Source organism: Siphateles boraxobius, unplaced genomic scaffold (assembly GCF_051911475.1).
Source record: "Siphateles boraxobius isolate OS27281-9 unplaced genomic scaffold, OSU_SipBor_1 16, whole genome shotgun sequence".
NCBI classification, from domain to species: domain Eukaryota; kingdom Metazoa; phylum Chordata; class Actinopteri; order Cypriniformes; family Leuciscidae; genus Siphateles; species Siphateles boraxobius.
The window spans coordinates 8,691,871-8,716,619 of NW_027508766.1; the positions used below are offsets into that span (position 1 = coordinate 8,691,871).

The window sequence follows — 24,749 nt, forward strand, 5'->3', positions numbered from 1 at the left end:
TGTCTCTAAAGTTTGTTTCCTTCCTCACCATATACAGCATCGAAAACAGTGTCTCCTCTACCATCTTGTTAAGTTCTTACTGGTCCTGATGTCACAGATGCATTGTACTGCATTGTAATGTTGTAATACCGATACATTCTCATAGAAATATATTGGCAGCTTTTTCGCCCTCGGGCGGGGCTGTGCATTGAGGCAGGAAATGAGCAATGTGGTTTGGAAGTTGACCACATACCACAACAAGAGCAGCACAACATGAGATATTTAAAATCTTCACAATTTCATAACAGAATGAAAGGAAACAAACCCCAAATGGCAATATATTCTCATGAACAATGGCCAAGTATACAAATCCCTATTTTATATATATACAACCTATTGTGTTTGATGTACATTTATGTTAGTTCAGTTAGTGTCCCTTTGCTGACATTTGTTAAATTTTACCCTTACTCACAAATTTCTCATTTACAACAGTAAACACTTTACAATAAGCAGTTATGAATCACTGGGATCTCTGATAATACACATTTGAGCAGCAGATAATATACCTAGAGCGGAAAACACAAGCTGATAATGGTGTTCTATCAGTGGATCTACTAAAAAGCTTTTGGAAGTATTGATTTTGGCATTATTACAACAATCACTGTACTATAGATGATTGAAAGCCCAATATTGATTAAAATCATAAAGTCTACTGGCAGCATCCCAAAAAAGCAGCAACAAAAAAGGAATTTCATAGCAAAAAAATGCCATGCATGAACTTTCACTACTGTGTCCTGCAGTGTTGTGCACTAAGAAGGACTTTTAAATTTAATCCTAAATTTTAACTGAGGAAGGATGCAAACCGCATGCAGGATTAAACCTCAAATTTATATTTATATATGCACTCACATAAAGGATTATTAGGAACACCTGTTTCATTTCTCATTAATGCAATTATCTAATCAACCAATCACATGGCAGTTGCTTCAATGCATTTAGGGGTGTGGACCTGGTCAAGACAATCTCCTATACTCCAAACTGAATGGGAAAGAAATGAAAAAAGAGCTATATATATATATATATATATATATATATATATATATATATATATATATATATTAGATGTGGGCATAGATTCATTTTTTTTAATCTAGATTAATCTCACTGGAATCTTGAAATTAATCTAGATTAATATAGATTAAAATGGCTCATTTGAATTCTGCCGAAGGCATTCAGAATATGTGTGCTACCCAAATAATGACTAAAAGTAAGTCTTTGAGAATAGTTCGCCTCGCGTAGGGATGTGAATTTCTGCCAAAAATGCCAATCGACAATAGAGGAGCAAAAGTCGAATATCGTTAAAAAAAAAAAACGCACAATTACAATGACAGAAAGGGAGGCCAATTTCATCTTTAGCGATTTGTCATCAAACAAACTGTTTATTAATTGAACAAGTAATATGTTTTCGTCGTTTTTTTTTAAACATAGTAACTTAGGCTAATTGGAAGAAGTAAAAAACAATAAGCACGACGTAGCTCCAGTCCGTTTTTGCATCGCCAAACCAGATGCTCGTTAGATCAAAAAATAATGTCATATGTCATAATGATTTTATGTGAACCTGTTTTACCGGCAATAGCCTCCTTCTTTTTAAACAAATTAGTTTCAATCAATGTAAACCATTCATGTGACTATGCCCCTGCGCAATACACACACATTACCGGGGGATGGCGGGTGTTCATTTCATAAACTTTACACAATGGTAGCTTATTTAACCCGTTAACCCTGCCAGTGCGCTGACGCTCTGAAGCGTTTTTTTTTTGTAGCCTATAAATTAATGTATATGTCCAACGGATAATGTCATACTTTTTAGTAGTGCTATCGTGGCGTAATAATCTGTTTGGTTGTAAAATGTATTTCCTGAATGAAATGAAATCGAATGTATCGTCCTGTGGAATCATTCATTCAAAGACAGCTTAACTGTTACGAAGATGTTCAACTAATAAAGATCTTCATCGCTGGCAAAAGTATGATGGATTTGCAGATTTGCTTTCACTAGACTAAACTGTAGCTCTTGATGTTCTTAAATCTTCCTGTTACGACTCCGTATCGAGTGTGACTGAACGCGCTTCAGACGATTCAGTGCATGAGGAACTGAACAGATCATTCAGACTGATTGGCGAACCGATTTAGACAGATCTGCCAACTTGTTTGATGAAGTCTTTGAACAGAATCGACCCAAAAGAGTGACTCATTTGTAAATTGAGCATCGCTGATGCCCATAAAAAAGATACAGCGCGCTTGGAATAAACTAATTTAACAACATGTAATTGCATTAAAATAAAGTAACGAGAGGAACGTCGCCCAACCTAACATGTAAAAGTATACCCCTTGTGTCCCTGACAGGAATATACCCTGCTGCGCGATCTGTGACAGTAGCGTCAATTATGTCAAATATACTAGGCTACACATTGGAATTGCGCGAAAATATAACGATATTCGAAAAAGCTATTTTATGATCCCATATTTTTTTTTTCGCCCGATAAGAGTTTTACGTTAACGCAGCACGTTAACGCCGATAACTGCCCACCACTAATATATATATACATATATATACACTGTATATATATATATATATATATATATATATATATATATATATATATATATATACTAGGGCTGGGTACCGAGTTCGGTACTTTTAAGGTACCGACCGAATTGCCTCGATACCACCGAGTATCGAAACATGTCTTGTTTTTCGGTACCAAGTTTCGTACCTAAGTGATTAATCTCGTCAACGTCAGTGAAACAATAAACATGCAGCATGATTGGCTGTGGCGGAAAAACACTAGTTTACGCGGCTGCCCAGAGACGTGCCTCGTCGCACGTGAGGCTGTAGTGTGTGTGTGTGTGTGTGTGTGTGTGTGTGTGTGTAAGCGTCCAACCCAGATAGATAGAAAATATGTGGAAATGATCAAAAGTTTACCTATGTACCCGACTCGATGCCATAAGCACACGATGCAATATTTTCGACAAGACAATTGCTGCCAAGACCGGTAACACGGTAATCTGATAAGGCACTTAAAAGCGCACAGAATATACTCGAGAGTAGAAAGTTTATCAGCCTTCGACTACAAGAACTGGAGCACGTCACATATAAACCAAAACTCAGCGTATAGGATACTTGCCTCACAGACATGAGAAATAGTTCTATATATGTTCAAAATATGTCTACTTTTAAACGAAACAATTAGAAATAAATAGTTTGATTACCTAATCCATATAGGCGCGCGCGCGCGTTCACTACTGCAGGGATGACGAGTCAGCATCGCAAATTCGCAATAATCATCTTTGCAGCCAACACGTTTAGTAAACACTTGTTCATTAATAAACAATTAAAATATCTCCTTGCTATCGTTTCCCGACACATCCATAATCATTAGGCTACTTTTGCCAGTGCTTTGCGCAAGCTTCATGTGTGCTGAGCGCGAGGCATATATGCCGCACCCCAGTAGCCTATATTTAATTCAATTCACATTTATTTGTATAGCATTTTCACAATACATATCGTTTCAAAGGAGCTTTACAGAAAATGCATGTGTCTAAAGTACAATTTAGAGTGATCTGTTATCAGGGGTGACTGTGTGTAATGCATTAATTTTCATTCAGTTTCATTGTTAAACAATGCATTAATTTAAGGCAGAAACAATGAGCTCATTGAAGCAAAGAATACATGTTGTTAAGTGATTAGGAAACATAGAAAACTTTAGCATTGGTGCTTTTTTACAGACTCAAAATATGAGTGTAAAAAAGTCAACAAACTGAAAAAATAAAAGTTTTTTTTTAGGTAATGTTATATTGATAAAATTGGTATCGAAAAAAGTATCGTTCAGGAACCGGTATCGAAGTCAATGTATCGGTATCGAAAATTTTGTTCCTATCCCCAGCCCTAATATATACACATTAAGGGTGTCACGATTTTGATTTTAAATCGAAATCGATCGAAATTAATTCACAGTCTCGAACTTCGAATTACAAAATGGAATCGTCGATGCTGCCACGCCCCCATGTTACGTCCGGTCGGCGTGCCAAGCGGAAAAAAACACGCGTGTTGAAGTGCTGCGAGTCTATGGCCAACCTCCTCTAACTTAGCTACAGCCACTCAAAAGATAGCATGGCAACTGCAGATGCAGGAGACCCATCGACAGAACTTGAACCCCCTCCTCTTTCATTGAAGTCGCAGGTGTGTACGTTTTTTGGATTTCCAGTGAGTTATGTTGACAACGTTCGCGCTTCAAAAAAGCCACAGTTTGCAGACATCCCAAGTCTCGCAGAAGTTCCAGGAGTCTCTCGCATATTGATAGTAGCTCCCTGATGCACGTAAATTAGTTACAATCTCCCGGAATCTAGAGTGAGCGAGCAAGAGCGCGCATGCGAGACAGAAAAAACTGTGCTCCAAACCGTATAGCGCGCACGGCAGAGAGGGAGAGAGCGAGAGACCTTGCGTGTGTGCCTCATGAAGCGCATGTAAGACAGAGCGCATCCTGATTGGCCGGTTTCAGCTTTAAAAAAAGTAAATGTAAAAATCGAGAATCGAATCGAACCGTGACCTTAGATTCGAAAATTTTATCGAATCGAGGATTTGAAGAATCGTGACACCCCTAATACACATACATATACATATATATATATATATATATATAGATCTTCAAATAAATGTAAAAACTTGTCAATACAAAAGTTTGACAGACAGACAGATAGACAGATGGATTAATCTAAAGGATTCTTGATCATGTCAAGATTACATACACATGCATCTAGTCTTCATGAAGGCCGGCCCATTTTATCTGCTTATTGAAAGAGACACATTATGTACTGTGCAGCTGAACAGAAATCAGTTTCCAAAAAAAGGTTAAGGTTGAGTATAGAAAGAATAAAAAACCTATTCAGAACATTCTGATAAGTAAATATGGGCACCTCTGCAGAGTCTTAAAGGCATAGTCCACCCAAAAAATAAAATCTGTCATCATTTACTAACACTAATGTCTTTAACCCGTCTGTAAGACTGACTTTCTTCTGTGAAACATGAAAGGAGATATGGACAAAAAATACAATGAAAGTAAATGAGCAACAAAATTATTTGGTTCACAGCATTCTTTAAAATGTGTTTTGTGTTCCGAGCGTATTGTAAAGATCCTACTTTAAATGCACCCATAAAAATTCAATTAAAATCTAATGGAGATAATGGTTATTTTATTGAAGACCCCTTCCATTGTGCACAGACGCCAAACTATGTCACCCTCATCAACAAGGCTTTACAAAAGGAACCAAGCAAAGCAGCTCCATATACTTCATCTGCTTCAGTCCCGCAGCAAAAGTAATTTTACAAAGTGAGCACTCTTGCCCGACCTCCAGTTTAACTATGAACTATAAAGTTGGATGACATCAGGGGTTTGTACCAATGACATCAACAGACACAAACAGACAGTCTGTTCTTCTCAACGCTTTCCTCGGCCCAACAGGACGTCAGCAACTGCCGCTACACGGATAGCAGGAGTCGGATCGATAGAGCTGGAGGCTGACACTGCTTAACTGTTCACACAAGGAAAATCTATTTCCACCGGTGGAGCCATAAATCTAAAGGAGAGGTTTGGTGGTGATGTAAGAAAAGAATTGTAGCTCATCCATTTCATAGGTACTAACAGATGCCTGAGCACTAGATCATGAAGAGGTGCCACTTCACTGCAGGGAGGTTAAAGGAGGAGAGATCTCAAGTGAATGGTTTGCGAAATTGGAGAACAGGTCAAAGTTTTGCAATAGTGACAAATCGTCTTTTAATAAAAATTAATGAGTAATATAAATGTCGGAACATACCTGGGCACCAGTACCATATAACGCAATTCTGTATTACTCTGAGGGAACATAATGACCTGCTGAAAAGGTCAAGCACGGTTTTGTGTGCTTTTTTTGGGTAAAGTTTATGAATGTGATTCTACAGTTCACACTACAAGTCTTCAGTTATAAAGTCTAGAATTTTAGAACTTATTTAACAATTAACTAACCCAATCATACTGCTTTTTAAAGTACAGAATTAAAAAATTCACAGAAGGTCATATAAGAGGTGTTGGGACACAAGGACTGATGTTTGAATCCGGAATGGGTCATATCCTGATTTTGACACGTACGAGCAAGCAACATCAAACTATGCAGCATGTTTATCGCAATTTCATAACAAAGACTATAGATATTAAGGGTGTCACGATTTCGATTTTAAATCGAAATCGATCGAAATTTATTCACAATCTCAAAAATCGAAATAAAAAATGGAATCGTCGATGCTGCTACGCCCCCATGTCGCGCCCGTGATGGAAAGTTCGGATCGTTTTACTGACTCTATTGTTCAGTCTCGTTCATCATAATTAACTAATCTTTTTTCTAGTCATTTCAGGGGCTTTAAATGTTATACTTTTAACAGGCAAATTCCCCGAACACATCCACCTACGCAATCTTGATCATATTCTGAATTAAGAAATCATTATAATGCAGTCAAAAATAATTTACAGGGAACATTAATAATTACTTGACCTTCCGAGTATTTTGTTCATTTGTCGCATGACAGAGGCAATGAACGGATCGTTCATGAACGACCCATCACGGCGCGGGGAAAAATACACACGTTTTGAAAGTCTGTGATTCCTCTGACTTAGATTCTATGCCCGAACCCGAACTTGGCCCGATCCGGGCCGATATTTCCCTTCACTATCCTCGGGCCGGGCTCTTGATCTATAGACGTGCACTCCCAACGCAATAGAGTGCGGCGCGGGACTAGATTTGATGGCCGAGTGCGAGCGCGGGCGGTAATGCACTCACTCTGTGTGTGCGGGAGAATAAAACGATTCGCAGACTCCCGCAAACTAGAAATATCTATGAATAAAACATAAAAACTAATAAATTTGTATTTATCTGTTGCAGAAAAGCAACAAGAACAACTAAAACAAATTAGAAACGATTTACAGGCCAGAGATTCTATTTCTAACTTGTTTGCAGCGTTGAGCGATTTAGCCAATCACAGACATATGTGTTGGTTTCTTGAACGCAATGGCCAATCAGAAGCATTTAAGATAGACTCTCCTCACCGCTCAAAACAGACTTTTTGTTCAGTGCTGAATTCTGTAAGCTGGCAGATCCTCTAATTATAACAAACAAAGTGTAGGCTATATATAATGAAAGATTCATTGTGCAGTCAGGTTCATTGATAATAACTGAGATTGCGATTAACTGATGTCAGCTTTTTAGGAGCAACAGCAACCTGTGCTTAAAAAAAAAAAAGTAAAAATCGAGAATCGAATCGAACCGTGACCTTAGAATCGAAAATGTAATCGAATCGAGGATTTGGAGAATCGTGACACCCCTAATAGATATACAAAGACGGTGCACTCCTATTACTTATGAAGGAGAGAAACTTCTGAATAAAAGAGCCAATTGCATCACTGCAGTTACCGTTAGAAGCGCCAGGTTCCCATAGAAACCTTAGGACTGCAAATGCGCATTAGCTGGTCTAGCCTGAAAAATAAGCTTTTTATAACACTATTTGAGCATAAGAAACAACATTTATGGGGTAGTTCAGGTCAGATTTTGTGGCGGATTTGAAATATGTTATTTAATTGTGAGTTCGGCAAGTAGTTTTTGAGAATTCAGGATTTCCCCACTCAAATAGATAGGACTCAACCCGAAATAGCTGCCCGGAGGTGTTGCAAATATGGCGGTCGAGTGAAGAGACTTTCTTTGAAAGAGACTTTGGTCATAATTATATCTCTGTGTACTGTATGTAAAACTAGCTTTTTTCACATTGATTCATTTTCAAATTATTTAAATTATTATGCAAAAATAAATATACATTTAATTGCAGCAATTATTATGATTATTATCATATTTATCGACTTTATAACATCCACCCAGCTCTCTAAGATATCAGCATTGGCCATCCAAAAAAAATCAAAAAACCTATATCGGTTGATCACTAGTCCCAATCCCATTCCTCCTCACTCTCTCGGTCTCCTCTTTCTGGTTGGAATGGCTAAAAATACTGAAAAAGTGGTGCCAAGCTGGAAATGAGCAATAAATTGAACATGAACATCCAGACAGGCCACACATCATCTTCAGAGCCACAGAGCAGAGTACCAGGAGGACAAGGGTTCCTTTTCAGTTGTATCGGATAAGCTAAGCTCCCCACACTTCAGCAACTCTATCCCTGGAGCCTGGCCAGATGGTTCCCATCAAACTGCGCTAAGGATGAACAAACAGCATAAAGTACAATATCTCATCCATGTTGATTGAAGCTTTTGTGAAGCAACAGCCGTAAATTGCGAGCTATTCTCTAGAGGGTGGAGGTGTGCCAGTTTGTTATACTGATGTTAAAATTAATTTCTTGTTGTTCCATTCACTCCTCTGTCCGAAACTACCAATGTGAGGCTTGATTCAATTACATGGCCAAGCAAACTCCATTGGCTTCATCTGCAAGTGGTGAGAGGGATAGGTCACAGCATAAACACCTACATTATAAACCAAGCAAGAAAAAATCCAGCTGAAAGACTTAGGGGAAAAAAGAAACTCATTCATATCAAAACTGTTACGACGTGTGGTTTGTCCCAAGGCGCCGAACCGGTTCAGGGAACGAAAACAAACAATCAAATCAAATCAAATCAATCAAGCATTTTTTTGAAATGACCATTAACTGGTTGCTAATGTTATTTTATCATTCTATTTAATGTTGAATGTTTTTGTGTTTTTGTCTGTTAAAGTGATATAATCCATGAATAAGAACTGTTGTTACTCGCGAGCTGTTTGTGATGCAGCTTTACTCTATTTAAGCACCCAGAGAAAACATCTCTGAGAGTGTGCGAGTAGGCCTACTGAATAGTTTAAAATCGCTTGAATGTTTAAACTGGTAAGACTTAAAAAGACGTACAAATGATAAATGTTAGTTATGATGCAATGCTGGCCCAATTGTGTAAGTGAATATTCCATCATGTCCTGACTCCTAAACGCCAGAGTGTAGTATCGCCACCTGCAGCGCTTGAGCTTGCCTTCTGCAACCCATTTGAGAGGCAAGAGAGAGAAGACTCAGCACTGCTGAACACTCGCGCTGTTTGTGAAATTGCGTTTTGCAGAAAGTTTTAAAATGACTGATTTGATTTTATAATCTGTGTGGATTAATTTACTAATACAACCTACATGCTAAAGTAAATCAAAGTTTGCGGAAATTTCCCACATTATAAGTGGGAGACCTGCGGGAATGATTAAAATAATGCGCAATACCCGCAATCCCGCGACGAAATTCGAGCCCTGAATTGGCTACATTCAAAAGCACGACTTTATCGATACGCGCATCGTCAGGAGTTCATGACAATGTATCGTTGATTCGATATTCTGAGCACAGCCCTATTGGAGATAGCGGGTTAACTCTGTGTCAGCGTGCGCTCTGATCTGAGATTTCAGACCTCCTTTTATTAAGGAGATCTCCAAGATTTCTCTTCTTGGGAGGGGGTGGTGCACAGACCTCTCCCGAATCATCTCCAGCAGTAGCAGTCTCTGAAGCACCACTAACTCCGCCTCCGTTTCCCTTGTCAGCTGATACAGTTTCCCCCGGAGTCTTTTTTATTAAAAAAATATTTTAGTAACACGGTTTTGGCGGTTATAGAGTTCTAATGACGGTGTTCAACTATAACCGTAGGTCTCACGGTTATATAACAACCGTAACACCCCTATGCACAGGCTTCATTGGCTTTGATTAGAGGGCAAATACCAGAGTCAGACTGACACTTTTCTCGGCACCTAAAATACATTTTCTAATCAAACCATTTTCGAAACTGTAATGTTTAGCAAGTCATATGAGTCCAGAAACAGTAGCCAGATTCAGTTCAGGCTAACCTAACTAGTTCTGCTAGCATACACAAAAATAAAAGTAAAGAAATGTTGAATATCTGTGAAATATGAGATATACATATGGTATTTATCATAATTTATTATAATAATTATAATTTATATAAAAATAATAATAATAATAATACAAGAATATAATACAAACATTTTATTATTATAATACAAATATTTATATACATTTATAGATATTTCTCAGATTTTACCTCAAGGCCTGTTCACATCAACACAAACGTTGCCACAAAAAAGAAAAAGAAAAGAAAAATCAGTCCAGTTTTTGCATGTGATATGCCTGTTCAGACCAATGTGAAGAAAAAAAAAGCCAGATGGGCTAAATGAGAATACATATTCACTCACTGACAGTAGGTGGTGCTTATAGAAAAGCAGAAATACCCCCAGTAAACTAAACAGTACAACTTAATGTTTCTGAAACCCATTTGTTACAGAGAAGAAAGGAAGTCAAACAGTATTAATGTTTTTGAAAAGTCTTTCAGATTTTTATATTCACTATAGTGTTAATCAAACAATAAATACAAGAGTACTGGTTTCACTGGTGCCCAATCAAAATCCAAGTGGATGCTGAACACTGGTGGTGGTTGCGGAGAGATTCCCTGATATGATTTTAAAGCGCTTTTGGTGTACAGTAGTAGTACATGAAAGCGCTATATAAATGCCTCATCTATTCATCTCCATTCATTCATTCATTCAAAATAGTCAGTACGTGAGCGCCACGGAGTTGTAGTTTTATGTAACAGCAGCTGCTCTGTGGCTGGTCATGTGACCAAAAGCACAAATGGTCTAGAAATAAAAATGTTTTTCACAATATTTTTTTTCACAGAATATTGGCCATTGTGTGAATAGGCCTTTTTCCACAGTCCTCTGGCAACACACATAACGCGACACCCATGGTCTATGATGTATTGATACGGAAAGGCTTGTCAGTGAAATTGGATAGACAGAAAATCTTCCATTCTGTAAGAAACATATATGCCCATGAACTGAACTCCAATGGTGGAGATTCAACAAATTCAACGACAGGTCTTATCTTAGAAAAATGAGGCTCGGCAGGGTAGGAAAGACAGGATAGGTAATAAAGTAAGCAGACAGGGTGAGAGATGGCGGTCTCCTCTAACACACTGAATGCTGGGAGGTGTTTTCCAAAGGAAGCTGGCTTGAGTCGAGGCATTTGGCTGGTTCCTGCACACAGAGTGTCCATTCAGCCCTGTTCCTGACTACACCAAGGCCCAGGCCAGGAACGATAGGTTGTGCTGAGGCGTGGGTGACCAACTACAATGCTCTCTTTCACTACCAGCCTATGCCCTCCTCCCAATATGTCCTCCCCGCCTGGAGGACATGAGGAGTGCCAGAGCCTTGTAGATACAGGGCCTAGTCACGAAAAAGACTCCTTGGAACCCAATTTGTATGTTGAGAACTGGGTTATTTGAAAAGAAGCAAAGCAGAAGTGGTCATGTACTCTCAATGTTTCCCCTACCATTGTTTTGAAGGGACGGCCCGGTTTATGAAAAAGCGGTCAATGGCTGCCATGAATTTGACCTGCCACAAGATGGCTGTTTTCGACACTCTTGATGCTTCAAATTAGCCTGGCAAGCCAGACCCACATCAAGATAGTTCTGGGAACTCACCATTGACAGGGCTCAATACGAGGGGCGGGATAAACGGTTGTCTTTCAAATTCCCTCTGCACACAATAGGATAGCGCTGCAACCAACCAGAGCAACGAAGAAGGTGACGTAGTCAGAATGAAGGTGACATAGTCAGAGCGACGGAGTCAGAGTCAGAGCAAAGCCGTTCTTTGTTCTTGTTTCAAAGAAAAGTTTAACTTCAAATCCTCCAGAGTTCGCTGCCAAAGCAGAATCGAAAGACCGCTGTTCTCCAGCAGCATCAGCCATTCTTTGTTTTCAAGTAGCAGTGAACCGTTTCAACTCTGTCGTCATTATGTTAAGCCCGCCCGCCGCCTCTATACTCGGTGTGATTGGCCTGACCAGAGTTTCGTTTTTCCAGCTCGAAAGCCAACGGAGAGTTGCTAGACCACACTGGCTGCAAAATAAATTTTGCATATAAATAAATAAACTGGTTTGCGCAGTTCGTTTGATATTCGAAGCGGCTTGGCATATGCAAATCGCTATGATTAGATGCTTTCTTAACTGCTGTTATCACACCGCTGACATTTTTGCTGTGTGTAAATTTTGTTATTGGGAGGAAAGAGCACAGTACATATTAATCTAAACTCTGCTCCCAGCAGTGTGGATGGTGTCACGATATTCGCTATAACAGTAAACCAGTATGCTCAGCTATTTCGAACATCTACCTCTAAGCGAAGAACTAAAAAGAACTTTGTTTTAAGTATGTCAGGGCCTTTAAACCTCATAATCCAAAACAAAGCTTGTTATACACCTTTCCAGCTGAACCAATAGACTGAAAAGAAGACCTTGTTTTACTATGGATGAATGGGCAAACGACACAGTAAATGGCTCTGGCATGCGCACAATGATGACCTCTAACCTTATGAACCCTGAAGAGGGTCACGTTTGGCTTGGGCTCACCGCTGGAGTTCATTCATCTCAACTAAATGCTAAACTAAGCTTAAACTAAGCATTCCAGAGTTATATTTGACAATTCTCTTGTATGTTCAAACAAAGAAATGGGTGGTGCGGTGACACTTCATATCCCACATTATAAAGTTAAGAACTTGTTGGGAGGCAAAATCAAACGTCAAGAGTCGTATACTATTGGGCCAAATGTGACACCTGTATCTGCTGACGTGTGGTGATTATCTGAGGTGGATTCAGGTCACACTGGGGTATAGGTGAGGTGAGAGGTCTGCCCTTTCCCAAGCATTGCATCATGCTCTGGCCGGAGTTCAAAGACCCACAGGACATCATGGGTGTAGGCCAGAGTTATGAGGTCCTTTTTTCTTGTGCTAACACAATAACATTATTCTAGGGTCATTTTAGTTGCACAACATACCATACGAAATTAAGGTGAGCAGCAGGCATCATTCCTGCTGGGATGGACACACAAAGGCCACACTGATCCACCTGAGAAGAGGAACCCTGGTAAACACACTGCTGAGAGAGTATAGAGAGAGCTCTGTATCTGCTACAGATCCATGTAAACAAGCTGTGCGAATGGAAAGAGTGTTATTGACTCATTCCACAGAAAAGACGACAGGGAACTGAAGAAACATAAAGATCACATTGTTGCTTGATTATCATAATGCCCTTGAGCACATTCGAGAAATTGTCACATGGAATTAAAGCTTTGTGAATTGCTTTGCTAGATGGCAAATAACAAGATGAAGCATGACCTCATGCTTATAATCAATAATCAACTTACATTATCATATAATCATACACTACAGTTCAAAAGTTTGGGGTCGATAATGTTTGAAGTAACAATAATATGTAGAAACTGTTTGAAGTAAGAGTTATTGTGAAATATATATTATTATATATATTTATTATATATCAAATATATTTGTGTGTGTTTTTATATATATATATATATATATATATATATATATATATATATATATATATATATATATGTGTGTGTATGTATATATATATATATAAATAAATGGCAAAGCTGAATTTTCAGCAGTCATTACTTCAGTCTTCAGTGTCACATGATCATTCAGAAATCATTCAAATATGTTGATTTGCTGCTAAAGAAACATTTCTTATAATCAATGTTGAAGCTGAGCTGCTTAATAGTTTTGAAACTGTGATACATTTGTTCCCATGGTTTCTTAATGAAAATAAGTTAGCCATGTTATTTTAAACCAACATTATTTTAAACCAAATTATTTTGAATAAATACCTTTACTGTCACTTTTGCTCAATTTAAAGGGGACATATCATGCTAAATCCACATTTTTAGCCCGTAAATGCATTTATGTGTATTTGGAGTGTTTATAAGTACAGAAAAGTTGAAATTAGTCTCTTAAGGTTCTTCGTTGATATCTTTATATTCTGTTTTGGTCATATTTTTCAACCTGTTCCGATTTTTCTGTTATCCATGACGTTTTTTGAACTATTACACAGTATTTGCAGCGGAACTGCCAAATAAGGACATTGACTCCCGGCCCAACACTTCAAGCAATCCGCCATTTTTATTTCTCGCTGCGATTTTGTAGTCCAATCTCAAGGATGCTGAAGTTACGAGAGGGTAGGTACAAATGTTCAGTTGTTGGATGTAGTGACCTACACGCTTCATTACACCGTCTCCCAGCATCAGAACCTCTTCGAAGTGCCTGGTTGAGTTTTATTTATCAAGGAAACCTACCCACATCTCTGGGTAAAGTCATTTTTGTGTGCACGAAGCACTTCAAGGACACCTGCTTCTGCAACCTCCGCCAGTATTTAGAAGGATTTGCCGATAGACTTCATCTGATTGAGGGGTCAATTCCTTCTATCTTTGGAGACGACGAACAGAGCACTTCGGTAGGCTGTAAATAACGTTAATAAAAATAAAGTACTTTAATTTCTCAAAACACACGGTGGTCATGGTTTAGCAGTACCTTTGTTTTTCTTTTTCTTTTTGTTTTTAAGTACACGTCTGCAGTATTAATGTTGTTGAGTTTCATCATGACAATGGTCATTTAGCTGCTGTATTTTCTAATGCTTTTCTAAACGTACCTTATTATCAATACATATTTATAGTGGTAAGATTAGGCCGTAGTCATTTGTCTTGTTTGTGCTTGTTTTAACAAGAGAAATAATCGACTTTCACTTTATTTAGAGGGCTAAACCAACAAGTCACAAACCAACATTTGCTCGAACATGTAAGGCTTGATTGACAAGTCTTCAGTTTTTGACATTTTGTTAACGTGTGAATAAAAAGTTTCTGTGCCGCTAGATAATCGTATATCTCTAATCAAACTACAAAAATGGCCGAACGGGGTAGAGTTGAACCGAGTGTCACCTCTGCAAGCTGGAGAGGGGGTGGGGTATGAAGGGTCTCATTTGCATTTAAAGAGACTGCACCAAAACGAATTGCTCTCAGACGCACATCAGAAAAGGGGTAGAAAAGGGGCCTGTGGAGCTATAATAATAAGGAATTCAGACCCAAGCATTGCAGTTCCGCTTTATATAGACCACAAATGTATGATTTATATGTAAAAAGGAACGATTTAAAAGCATGATATATACCCTTTAATGCATCCTTAAATGAATGAGTTTGATTTCTAGAAGTATTCTATTAGTTTACAGCTGGGGTGGTCACATTTGCTAAGGTCTCACATGTACCTCTATAGAAGTTCGCAATCTCAGAAATGTGAAGACCACAAGAGACCATAATAATATTGGTTGAGCCAGTGTTGCTGTTGTTGGGCTAGACTGGATGCTCAAACAAACAGAACAATGTTTTTGAAACAGAGGCACAGCACTCTAAAAAGAAAAATACTTGTTCAAATTACTTTGTTAAAATGTGCTGAAGCAACTTAAAGGTGCAATGTGTAAAAATGTTGAGTATCTATTAACATAAATGCAATATGACATCCATAACTATGTGTTCATTGGTGTATAAAGAACTTACTTAATAAACCGTAATGTTTTTATTACCTTAGAATGAGACATTTATATCTACATAACCGCGGGCGCCCCCTGCTATGAAGGTCGACATATTGTGACGTCATGTTTCTACCGTAGCCGACAGCGAACAAACAGCGCTACAGAGCGCGTTTCGTCACTCCCTTGAAAGAGAAGCCGCAGAAAGCTAGAAGCTAGCCATAAACACAGTGAGTAGTGACTTTTCCATTGTCAGTGGTGTAAAATATGTAGTTGGATTGTTTCATGTAACTTAGTTCTTCTCCCTCGCTGTGTTATGGCTTTGCTATGTGGGAATAAATGTGCTGGTTACGTTCGTGAGACAGCTGATTAGTACTCTTTTCATTGACCGTAAAACAGTAACGTTACAGGAATCACCAACCCGTCGATCGCGGTCGACAAGTCGATCTTGGAAGCATTTTAAGTGGATCGCGAAGAGTTTTCAAAATCAGAGAAAAAAAGCCTATTGTGTGTAGTAAATGGTGTCTAGGGCATGCGGAGGCGTGCGCGCTGTTATAATCATGGCATTTTTGCCACGCGCACCTTTGGGCACTTGTGGACGCGTCAAGTTTAAACAAGGCTTTACGCTTTAACCAGCTCAGCCACAGTAACAGCTCATATTTAGCCAGCTAAACTTTTACTACCCTGTTAGAAAAAATATATAGTTGCATAGTTTCATGTGGTTCTTCTCCCTCGCTGTATTATGGGTTTGCTATGTGGGGGGAAATGTGCTGGTTACGTTTGTGAGACAATCATCTGATTACTATTATTATATTATATATTAAGACCCTTGATCCTCACCTGACTATGGCTTTGTAAACTTTATCCATAATGTGGTTTATAACTGGTACAGAAACAGTGACAGGGTTACACACTCTTGGCTTTCTCTGGCTATACTCTGCTGTCTCAGACGACGATATGTTTGTCCCGTTTTAGCCACCGTAGCTTCTTCGAAAGGGAGGGGTGAGCAGTGGGCTGATACCTTAGTGCAACTTGCAGCCGAACCGCTAGATGTCGCTAAAAATAATTAATTCTTTACCTTTTTATCACAAATTAATATGATTATGTTAAACCCACTTAAATTAGTAAAAATGACGTTAACAATCATTTTGAGTTGGGACTACATGAATAATTTTTGTTAACATAATTAACTGTAACTGTAACTCATCCTATAAGTTATATAACATGCACAATTGCTAGTTAGTATGACACTGCAGGAAGTTAAATTTATTGAAATGGTTCAGCAAAACTATTTGATTAAATAAACATACTTTAGTCTTGTTGTACCAACCTAAACTAATTGCATGGAAAAGCTTTCCTTAATTTAATGAAGTTCATTGAAGTGTGTTACAATGTTCTGGGAAATCAACCTACAAATCTCTCTGCATATTAAAGTGGAGAAAGTATTCTTTAAAATTAAAATAAATACATTATTCAGCTGTAGGTGTACCATCAGAAAGCTAAATATAGAAAAAGTGACAAAATGACCCATCACCCCTCAGGCAGGAACCAAGGAGCAAGGGCAAGCCACAATATTAAGCACTATTAGTCAGCAATCACTGAGTCCTCACAAAGACATGTCCATATCTACAGCATGCTATTGTATGTGTGGTCATGCAGTGTGTGTCAAGCAGATATTACATCCTACCAGCCAATTACTCTCATTAAGCTCAGCTATTTCCTGTTCCCATCACCCATCACTACAAGCAGGCTATGAATCACAGTTTTGCAGCAACAAAAGGTTGTGACGACACCGGGGAAGTGTTCTCCTGGTTTTCAGGAGACAGCGACATCGTAAAGGAAGGACACGAGAGGAATGTTCATGTAGTGCCAAGAATGTGGCTGACTTGATTCTGAAATGGACTTGTTAAAACTTGAAAAACCTGACTGCAAATGCTAGCGCTAACAGTAGTCCCTAATCAGTCAGAAAACCACAGGTTCCTGCCTCCACAGCACTGGAGAATATATCACCCCCTTGAGCAAACTCTGGCTAAGCAAAATCATCTACCATTTTATGTTGTCAGACAGCCCAGAAAGATTTTCCTCTTTAAATTAATCTTTACAACAACAATGGGGTTCACAACGTCTTGCTGCCATCCAAAAGACACTGTTTAGAGGTTTTGAAGATTATAGGTGAAAGACCAAAATACAAAAAAAAATAAATATGTATTAATATCAATGTTAAAACCAGTTGTGCCGTTGAATACTTTGGTGGAAACTGTGATAGTACATTTTTCAGGATTTTTGTCATGAATAGAAAGTTCAAAAGTATAGCATTTATTTGAAACAGAAATATTTTAACATTATAACTGTACAGTCACTTCTAATCAATATTCCATCCATGCTGAATAAATGTAACATTAATAGCTGTTGTTTTTCAGTATAGTAGTTATTGCCCCTCCCTCACATCTCTAACTGATTTCGATTGAAAGATATGCAACTTATGTGATACCACTATAACGAGCACAAAATGATAAATTAAGCATTAAAATACATTTAAAAGTCAAGAAATTATTGTGTTTTCATAATCAGTCATCACCATCATGGCAAGTTCTCGTGTCCAACCCTTATTTAGAAGGAATCCAACCTGTCTACAGGAAACAAATTGCTAAAGCTGCATTGGGCAGCATTTTGCAAGATCTTACAAAGAGTCCATTTTTTACATGAAGATCACATGAGCGATTCAATTTAAACACAGAGTTCCTTTCAAACTGACACAGGCTTGAAGCTAATTGACTTCTGAGAACTCAAGACTGGCAATTTTGAGATGCATGACCATGAAGTATTTAAATGCACCAGGAATTTATGAAGATGTCCTTCAGCTCAAAGGAAGCGCCTCCATGTCCTTTCATTATCTCAGGCTTCAAATTTAGGGTCACATTGCAGAAATAGTGAGTACATAATCTGTCTACTCGGCGAGGAGCACAGGCACCCTGGAGGAGTGAGGTGTGATCTCAGCATGAGCGGTGAGAAGAAGCCCAGTTTGGTCACCCACACAAAACCCCATAGAGCTCAGTGCAGTGACGGGGGCTGAGGCAGTGTTCAGCATGTCATTCAGTGAGATACTAGGCGTTCCTAACACACAACAGCTGCAGGACAAAAAGACGCCTAACCAAAGAAGGTTTGAAAAAAAAAATTAAAGTATGGTATGGTATTTGATATGCACTATGATATTTATAGTTTATCATGCGCCTCCTGCTTTCTAGGTAGTAAATTAAAATTGTACACCAACCACTGCCTACTTAGTAAATCATTATAAGGGGTCTCTGCCACATAACACTGAAGTCTTGAAGGAAGAAAGGGACTTTTTTCCACACTTCTCATAGCTTGACTTTAAAATAAGGTATCTGTATATGTTCACCACGATAATATCACCAAGTGTGCAAATGTTTCCAAAGATAAGGCCTTTCAAATTAAGTCTCAGTGGACGCACTTGCAAAAGAGCTCATATTAATTTGTACATTTTTTCATAATACTTATGAGTTCAGGCACGGAACACCAACAAATTCACAAACCAGGCAATAAGGTCCAACAACACACACTTTCATACCATGAGACTTTGTGTTGTGCGATTGCAGCTGCAGAGCAGGAGCATTTGATAAATAGTGCTGCTGCTTCTCTGTTTTAAGCATTACTGCCAAGACTAAACTCACCAAACTAACATGAGCAATCAAACACATTGTACATCAAAGTCATTGTATGAGCGTTTAGATACAGCATCACCACACAGGAAAGATGAGCAAGACCATATTGTGATCTCTCACACCTCAGTACAAAGCCTATTTAATTAGATCTTCACAGACTTTTTAAATCTTGACTTTAGGCCAAACTAAGATTTTTCATTTCATAACAGAGCAATGACATGTATTCTTATTGTATTTGGAAAGCACTTGCTAAAGAAAAAGTTTGAATGTTTTTTTTTTTTATTATTGTATTTTAATATCTGATTTAATTAAATAAAATTCAGACCTACTTCAGATGTCAGAGGAGGAATAAATATCAAGCCAGGTTATGAAAATATCTTTACCTTTAAACTCAGGGCAATCTGACGAATGTATATCATATTAAGATCCTCCAAAATACGAAGTTTTTCCTCCATGTCAGCGAGTCTGTTTATGGGCATCATTCAAGAGGAATACCAGCTCCTGATTTAAAGTTCAGTCTCCCAATGCTCTTCAAACCATCAATGTGTCTGGAGAGTTGAGAAAGATTATCGGAAGACAGGAAGAAGTTGACGAGTAGCCTAGGTTATATGAATCACGATCCAAACGCATCCAAATCCAACAGCGTATCCAAGAAAATAGTTTTCACGTCACAGACCAGATGTGTCGGGAAGCAACAGTTAATGAGATGCAAATAACATGAAATATAACTGAAGGCACAAAAAAAGAAAGTCAGGAGTAGAAAGCTCTCTCCGCAAACTCGTCCAGCTGCTGTAGTACACGACAATCCGATTGCTTACGCGCGTTAGATGCCTTCACAACAATAGCGAGTGAGTACAGTAAAGGAACCCTCTCTACTACATAAAAACGACTTTCTTAAAACCCTCAAATCATGTTCTCTCCATCCCGTCAGTATAATGGGCCATTTACATGCAGTTTCTTTCTTTGCGTCCCTCTGTCCTGATGTGAGTGTGTCTGTGCTATGGCAGGACTTTCCCCACAAAAGGGCATCAGCGCGCGTGGACCGACTGTACCGCCTCATTCACCATTCAGCTCACAACAATACAGCACAACCAGCGCGAGAGAGAAACTACACGCCCTTCATAAACAAGTGCCATATCTATTCAGTAATCGCAAAAGCCTTCACATTATTCAGGATGGGGATTTTAAAAAGGAATTAAAAGACCCTATAAAACATACGGCAAAGAAATCCGGCTCTATTTATGGCAAAATAGGTTGAGTTATTGGTGATTCAACCCTGTTTCCCAAGTTACGGTAAAAACAAATAAAAAAAACAAAATAAAATCATAATAATTATTATTTCATATATATATATATATATATATATATATATATAAGCAATTTTAAAATAAATATATAAAATAATTGAAAAAATTAAAAATTAATTAAAATTTATTATTATTAGGCTATTATTGTTATTATAAGGGAATTTGTATGACTACACAAACCACATCCTTTGGTCTCAAGCTTGCCCCTATTAAGTGACAGCTTAATTTTGACATTCTTGTTTTGGCATCTGGTTAATTCTTATGTTTGTTTGTTTATTTATTATTTTTATTATTTCCTGTAAAATTAAGAAACCACACAAATCAATCTGCATACATTTGGAAAGCAGGCTTAATAATGCAAATACCATATGATTTTTTTTTTTACAGCTGAGCATTGTATTTATTTAATTGGAATGTTTGTATTTAGTTAGTTTATTAGTTATTATAGTTATTTAGTTAGGTTTCTTTATCTCTTTTTAAGTTGTTGCTATTCTTATTTGTTCTCTTTTGTTTTCTTTGTCGTAATATATTGAAAAACTCAATAAATATAATTACTTAAAAAAAAAGTTTCAGACCCTAATTTGTACCCGTATGTAAAGTTCCTCAAATGAAACCTCTTGACTGCTTCAGGAACATGTGTCTGCATGCTGCCTAGCTGGAAATATATATGAACATGAACTATAGGAAACCAAGGGTCCATTTGTCCGCTCAATGAGAACGGTGCTTTGTCTGGGTAATGCCTAATACTTTCCACATAATGATGGCATCCAGCTTCATAAATCCTACACAATTAGTCATTGTGATTGTCAAGCAGTGGTTTATTGACCCTTTCACCGGTCAAGTAATACATATATTGGAAGGCATACTGAAATGCATATTTAATACAGTGGCTTATGCGTATGCGTAATATATGCTTAATAATTTAAAATGCCACAGTTCAATGTCAAACTCAAAGATTCCTCTCATTGAAGTGAGTAAAAATCAATCAGAGCAAACAGGACTTACATTTACAATACAGACATTTTGTGGTCTCTACATTTTCAATTGCAATTCTTGTTTCTTTCTTTTTTTATGCATCTGTTTGGATATTGGCAACCTTTAAAGGAAAAATAAGAACATTTAATTTAATGATGTTTCATTAAAAGTCTTTCAGTCTAAGAAAACAGTATCAAATTTGTTAACTAGCCCATTCAGTTTCTTTATATGACCCTAATCTGATAGGTAATGAAGTCAGAACATTCGATTGACAAAAAAATAAAATGATGAAATATTATGCACTTTAACAAACTCACAAGTTTTCACACTCCAGAGTCACTTTCGGCTGCAACAAGAACACACATTGGGAAACACAGAGACGTGATTTGTTATTTTCCCAAGTCTTAGGAGATAGAAAAAAAAAGACTGCAAAATGTGGGCTCCAAGGGAATGGTACTCAGGGTTTGTGAAAGCAAAGTGGACACAGGGGTCTTGACTCTGTGAAACTCAATCTACCATATGTCTATGAAAGTTAAAGGAATAGTTATCTTAAATATTTAAATTCTGTCATCATTTACTCACCCTCAAGTGCGTATGAATTTATTTCTTCTGCTGAACACAAAGGAATATATTTGGAAGAATGTCGGTAACCAGACATATGATGGACCCCATTGACTTCCATAGTAGGAAAAAATAATATGGAAGTCAATGGGGTCCATTAACTGTTTGGTTACCAACATTCTTCAAAATATCTTCTTTATAAATAAATAAATTCATACAGGTTTGAAACAACTTGAGGGTGAGTAAATGATGACAGAATTTTCATTTTTAAGTGAACTATTCCTTTAAGGACTGTAGAATCAGGCGCATATTAAAGTACAGAACTAAATGTGTATCTATAGTAATCAGTAAAGATCTAGTCTACATAATTTGTATCATATTTGACTTCTTCTGGTGGTGGTCTTTCCCAGTAATTTAGGTAAACAATGGACATTTTATTTCCTTAAAAAGAAACACTTGCATGTTTCAAACATGTGCAAAAGTCCCTGGAGCAAAACAACAGTAAAGCCATTTGGGGAAGTACATACATGATCAGTCCCGAGTCAACAGTCAGTATGAAGCATTATTTATAACTAACAAGGGCTATCAGATGCAGAATAAAACACACATTAAAAACATTGATCACAACAACAATGCTTTGAAAACCAAACAAAACTGCATGTCAACCCTTGACAACTATCCTATTCAAAACAGTTATTACACATATTAAAATGTATGTAATGTGTCTATCACCACAGAAAATTGTCCAGAAGATGAGGCCATGAAAAGCAAGCAAGTACAACATTTATTTGATGTGTTAATGAGCACTCTGGACCTTTAACAATTGTTTGTGAATGTAAAAATTCTGTAAAATTTCAAAGATCAAAATGCACGATAAATGGATTGATTGTCTCCCGAAAGAACAAACCGATTCTGAACTGCCTGAAATGAGTTGTCATTCCATTCTTGTTTCCTGCATGAACCTACATAGGTTTGTAACAATTTTGTATAATGCCTATGGTCAGCCAATGGTCTTTATTGGTTGCCCAGGAACAATGTCTACTTTGACCCGCCCTCAAACACTATAGTTGTAGCTGAGACCTGGAAGACTTTGGTTCCTGTTGTGCTCATGTCGAGAAGACACTGTTTTCTGTGCTGCGAAACCAAATCCACTTTGCATGCATTTCCAAAGGATGAATCCTTTATCTTACCGTTTTAGACATGTGAGAAAAGGGGTGATGTGCAATGTTTATTATGAGAAACTTGAAGTGTTTTTTTTTTACCTTGAATGCATGTAAAAAATATTGCAGGGGAACTTTGTAAAATATTGTTGGAGAATATTGTATTGGGAACTTTTAAAATAGCATAATAGGGCCAATTTAAATTCAGGACAGGTTGGTGCACCCACAGATGATTTAACTGGTTTCAATAGCATCTTTACAAATATGGTGTGAAGTGAAAAGGAACCTCTGACAGGCCTTTGTTTCTCAGTGGATGTACTGAAGCATATATAGGGAGATTTCCCTTTCCCAATCAAGAATAAGGGAATAGAAACGGCTTCTTGTTTGGGTAGCCAGTGTGATAAAGCTGGCGCTGCTTAGGTGGCAAGCAGAAGGAATTTGACTGGGTGGAGTAGGGAAATGCCATACTGAAGTTACCAAAACACTTCAGTATGCTATACACTTAAATCTAGGGAAAGGAAGTATTATGACAGGGGGAAATGCTCTTTTTTAAAACAACACTTATTCAAGAGTTTTTACACCCTTTAAAAGATAAGTGAATAAAGACACCAGCTAATTCAAAGTGTAGCTCATGTTGTGTTAATTCATATGGGTTGAAGTTCAGACAGGACACATCTGTGAGACAAACAGAGGGAAGGACAAGGCCTCTGAAGGGCTGCTAACCACTACAAAGAGCCTCAGCTGCTACCCAGCCCCATCTCAAACACTGAGTGCAACCCACAAGAAACAGAAAGAAGAGGCCTGTGCACTGTAAACACACACACATTGTGTTTTCATGTTTTATGGGGACTTTCCAAAGACAATGATTTTTATACTGTACAAACATATTTTATCATTTTACACTAACCCTACCCCTAAACACATCACAGAATACTTTCAGCATTTTTACATTTTCAAAAAACATCACTTAGGCCGCGTGTCCACCAAAGCGTTTTTAGCCAGCTAAAAACGCTAGACGCTCTGCTGAAAACGCCTAGCTGTGGGCGCTTGAGAGCGTTTTGGCAGCGCAGCGTTTTTGTCAGTTGAGACAATTTGTTGCTATGATACAGAATATCCGCAGCACAGTTTACTTGTAACTGATTTCGCAGATAATTTGTTTCATACTAAAATGTATTTTTCATCCATTTTGTTCGGTTAGCTCTGCTGGTTGATGTCGTTGTACAGAAAGAATGTTGTGACAGTTGGTCGGTGTGATATTTGTCCGGTGTGTACAATGTAACGTATTTACTCTGGCTCTTGTTTTAAATTATTTTGTTACGTTATTATGCTTGTTGTTGTCATCTGTTGAGGTTGAACAAGCAGAATGTGGCGGTTGGTCGGTGTGATATGTGTCCCGCCTCTCCTCCACTGTGATTGGACGGTTGGGTAAAAAGTGACAGTGATGAGCTCTGCGATTTACCCAAAGTTGAAAATTTTTCAACTCTCGGCGACCATAAAAAAACGCTGAACGCTCAGCGCTTGAGCGTTAAATACACGCTCAGCGCCTCGTTACGCTCATGGAGTTTAAAAAACGCGGTGCTCCCATTGAAAACAATTGGAAAAATACGCCAGCTGCATG

At 38.0% G+C, this 24,749-nt stretch overlaps 1 protein-coding gene across 4 annotated transcripts in view; it reads right to left on the reverse strand.

Annotated features, from left to right (window-relative positions):
- rtkna (rhotekin a) overlaps positions 1-24,749 on the reverse strand; it is an 81,810-nt gene that overhangs the window by 43,100 nt on the left and 13,961 nt on the right. Inside the window, exon 1 of one of the 4 annotated variants that reach the window (XM_077231505.1) lies at positions 19,512-20,192. The exons of the other annotated variants lie outside the window; for them this stretch is intronic. Coding sequence (XP_077087620.1) covers positions 19,512-19,610 — 99 coding nt within the window. The 5' untranslated portion in view covers positions 19,611-20,192. Of the gene's footprint in view, positions 1-19,511; positions 20,193-24,749 lie in introns of those variants that run through there. 4 annotated transcript variants of the gene reach the window in all.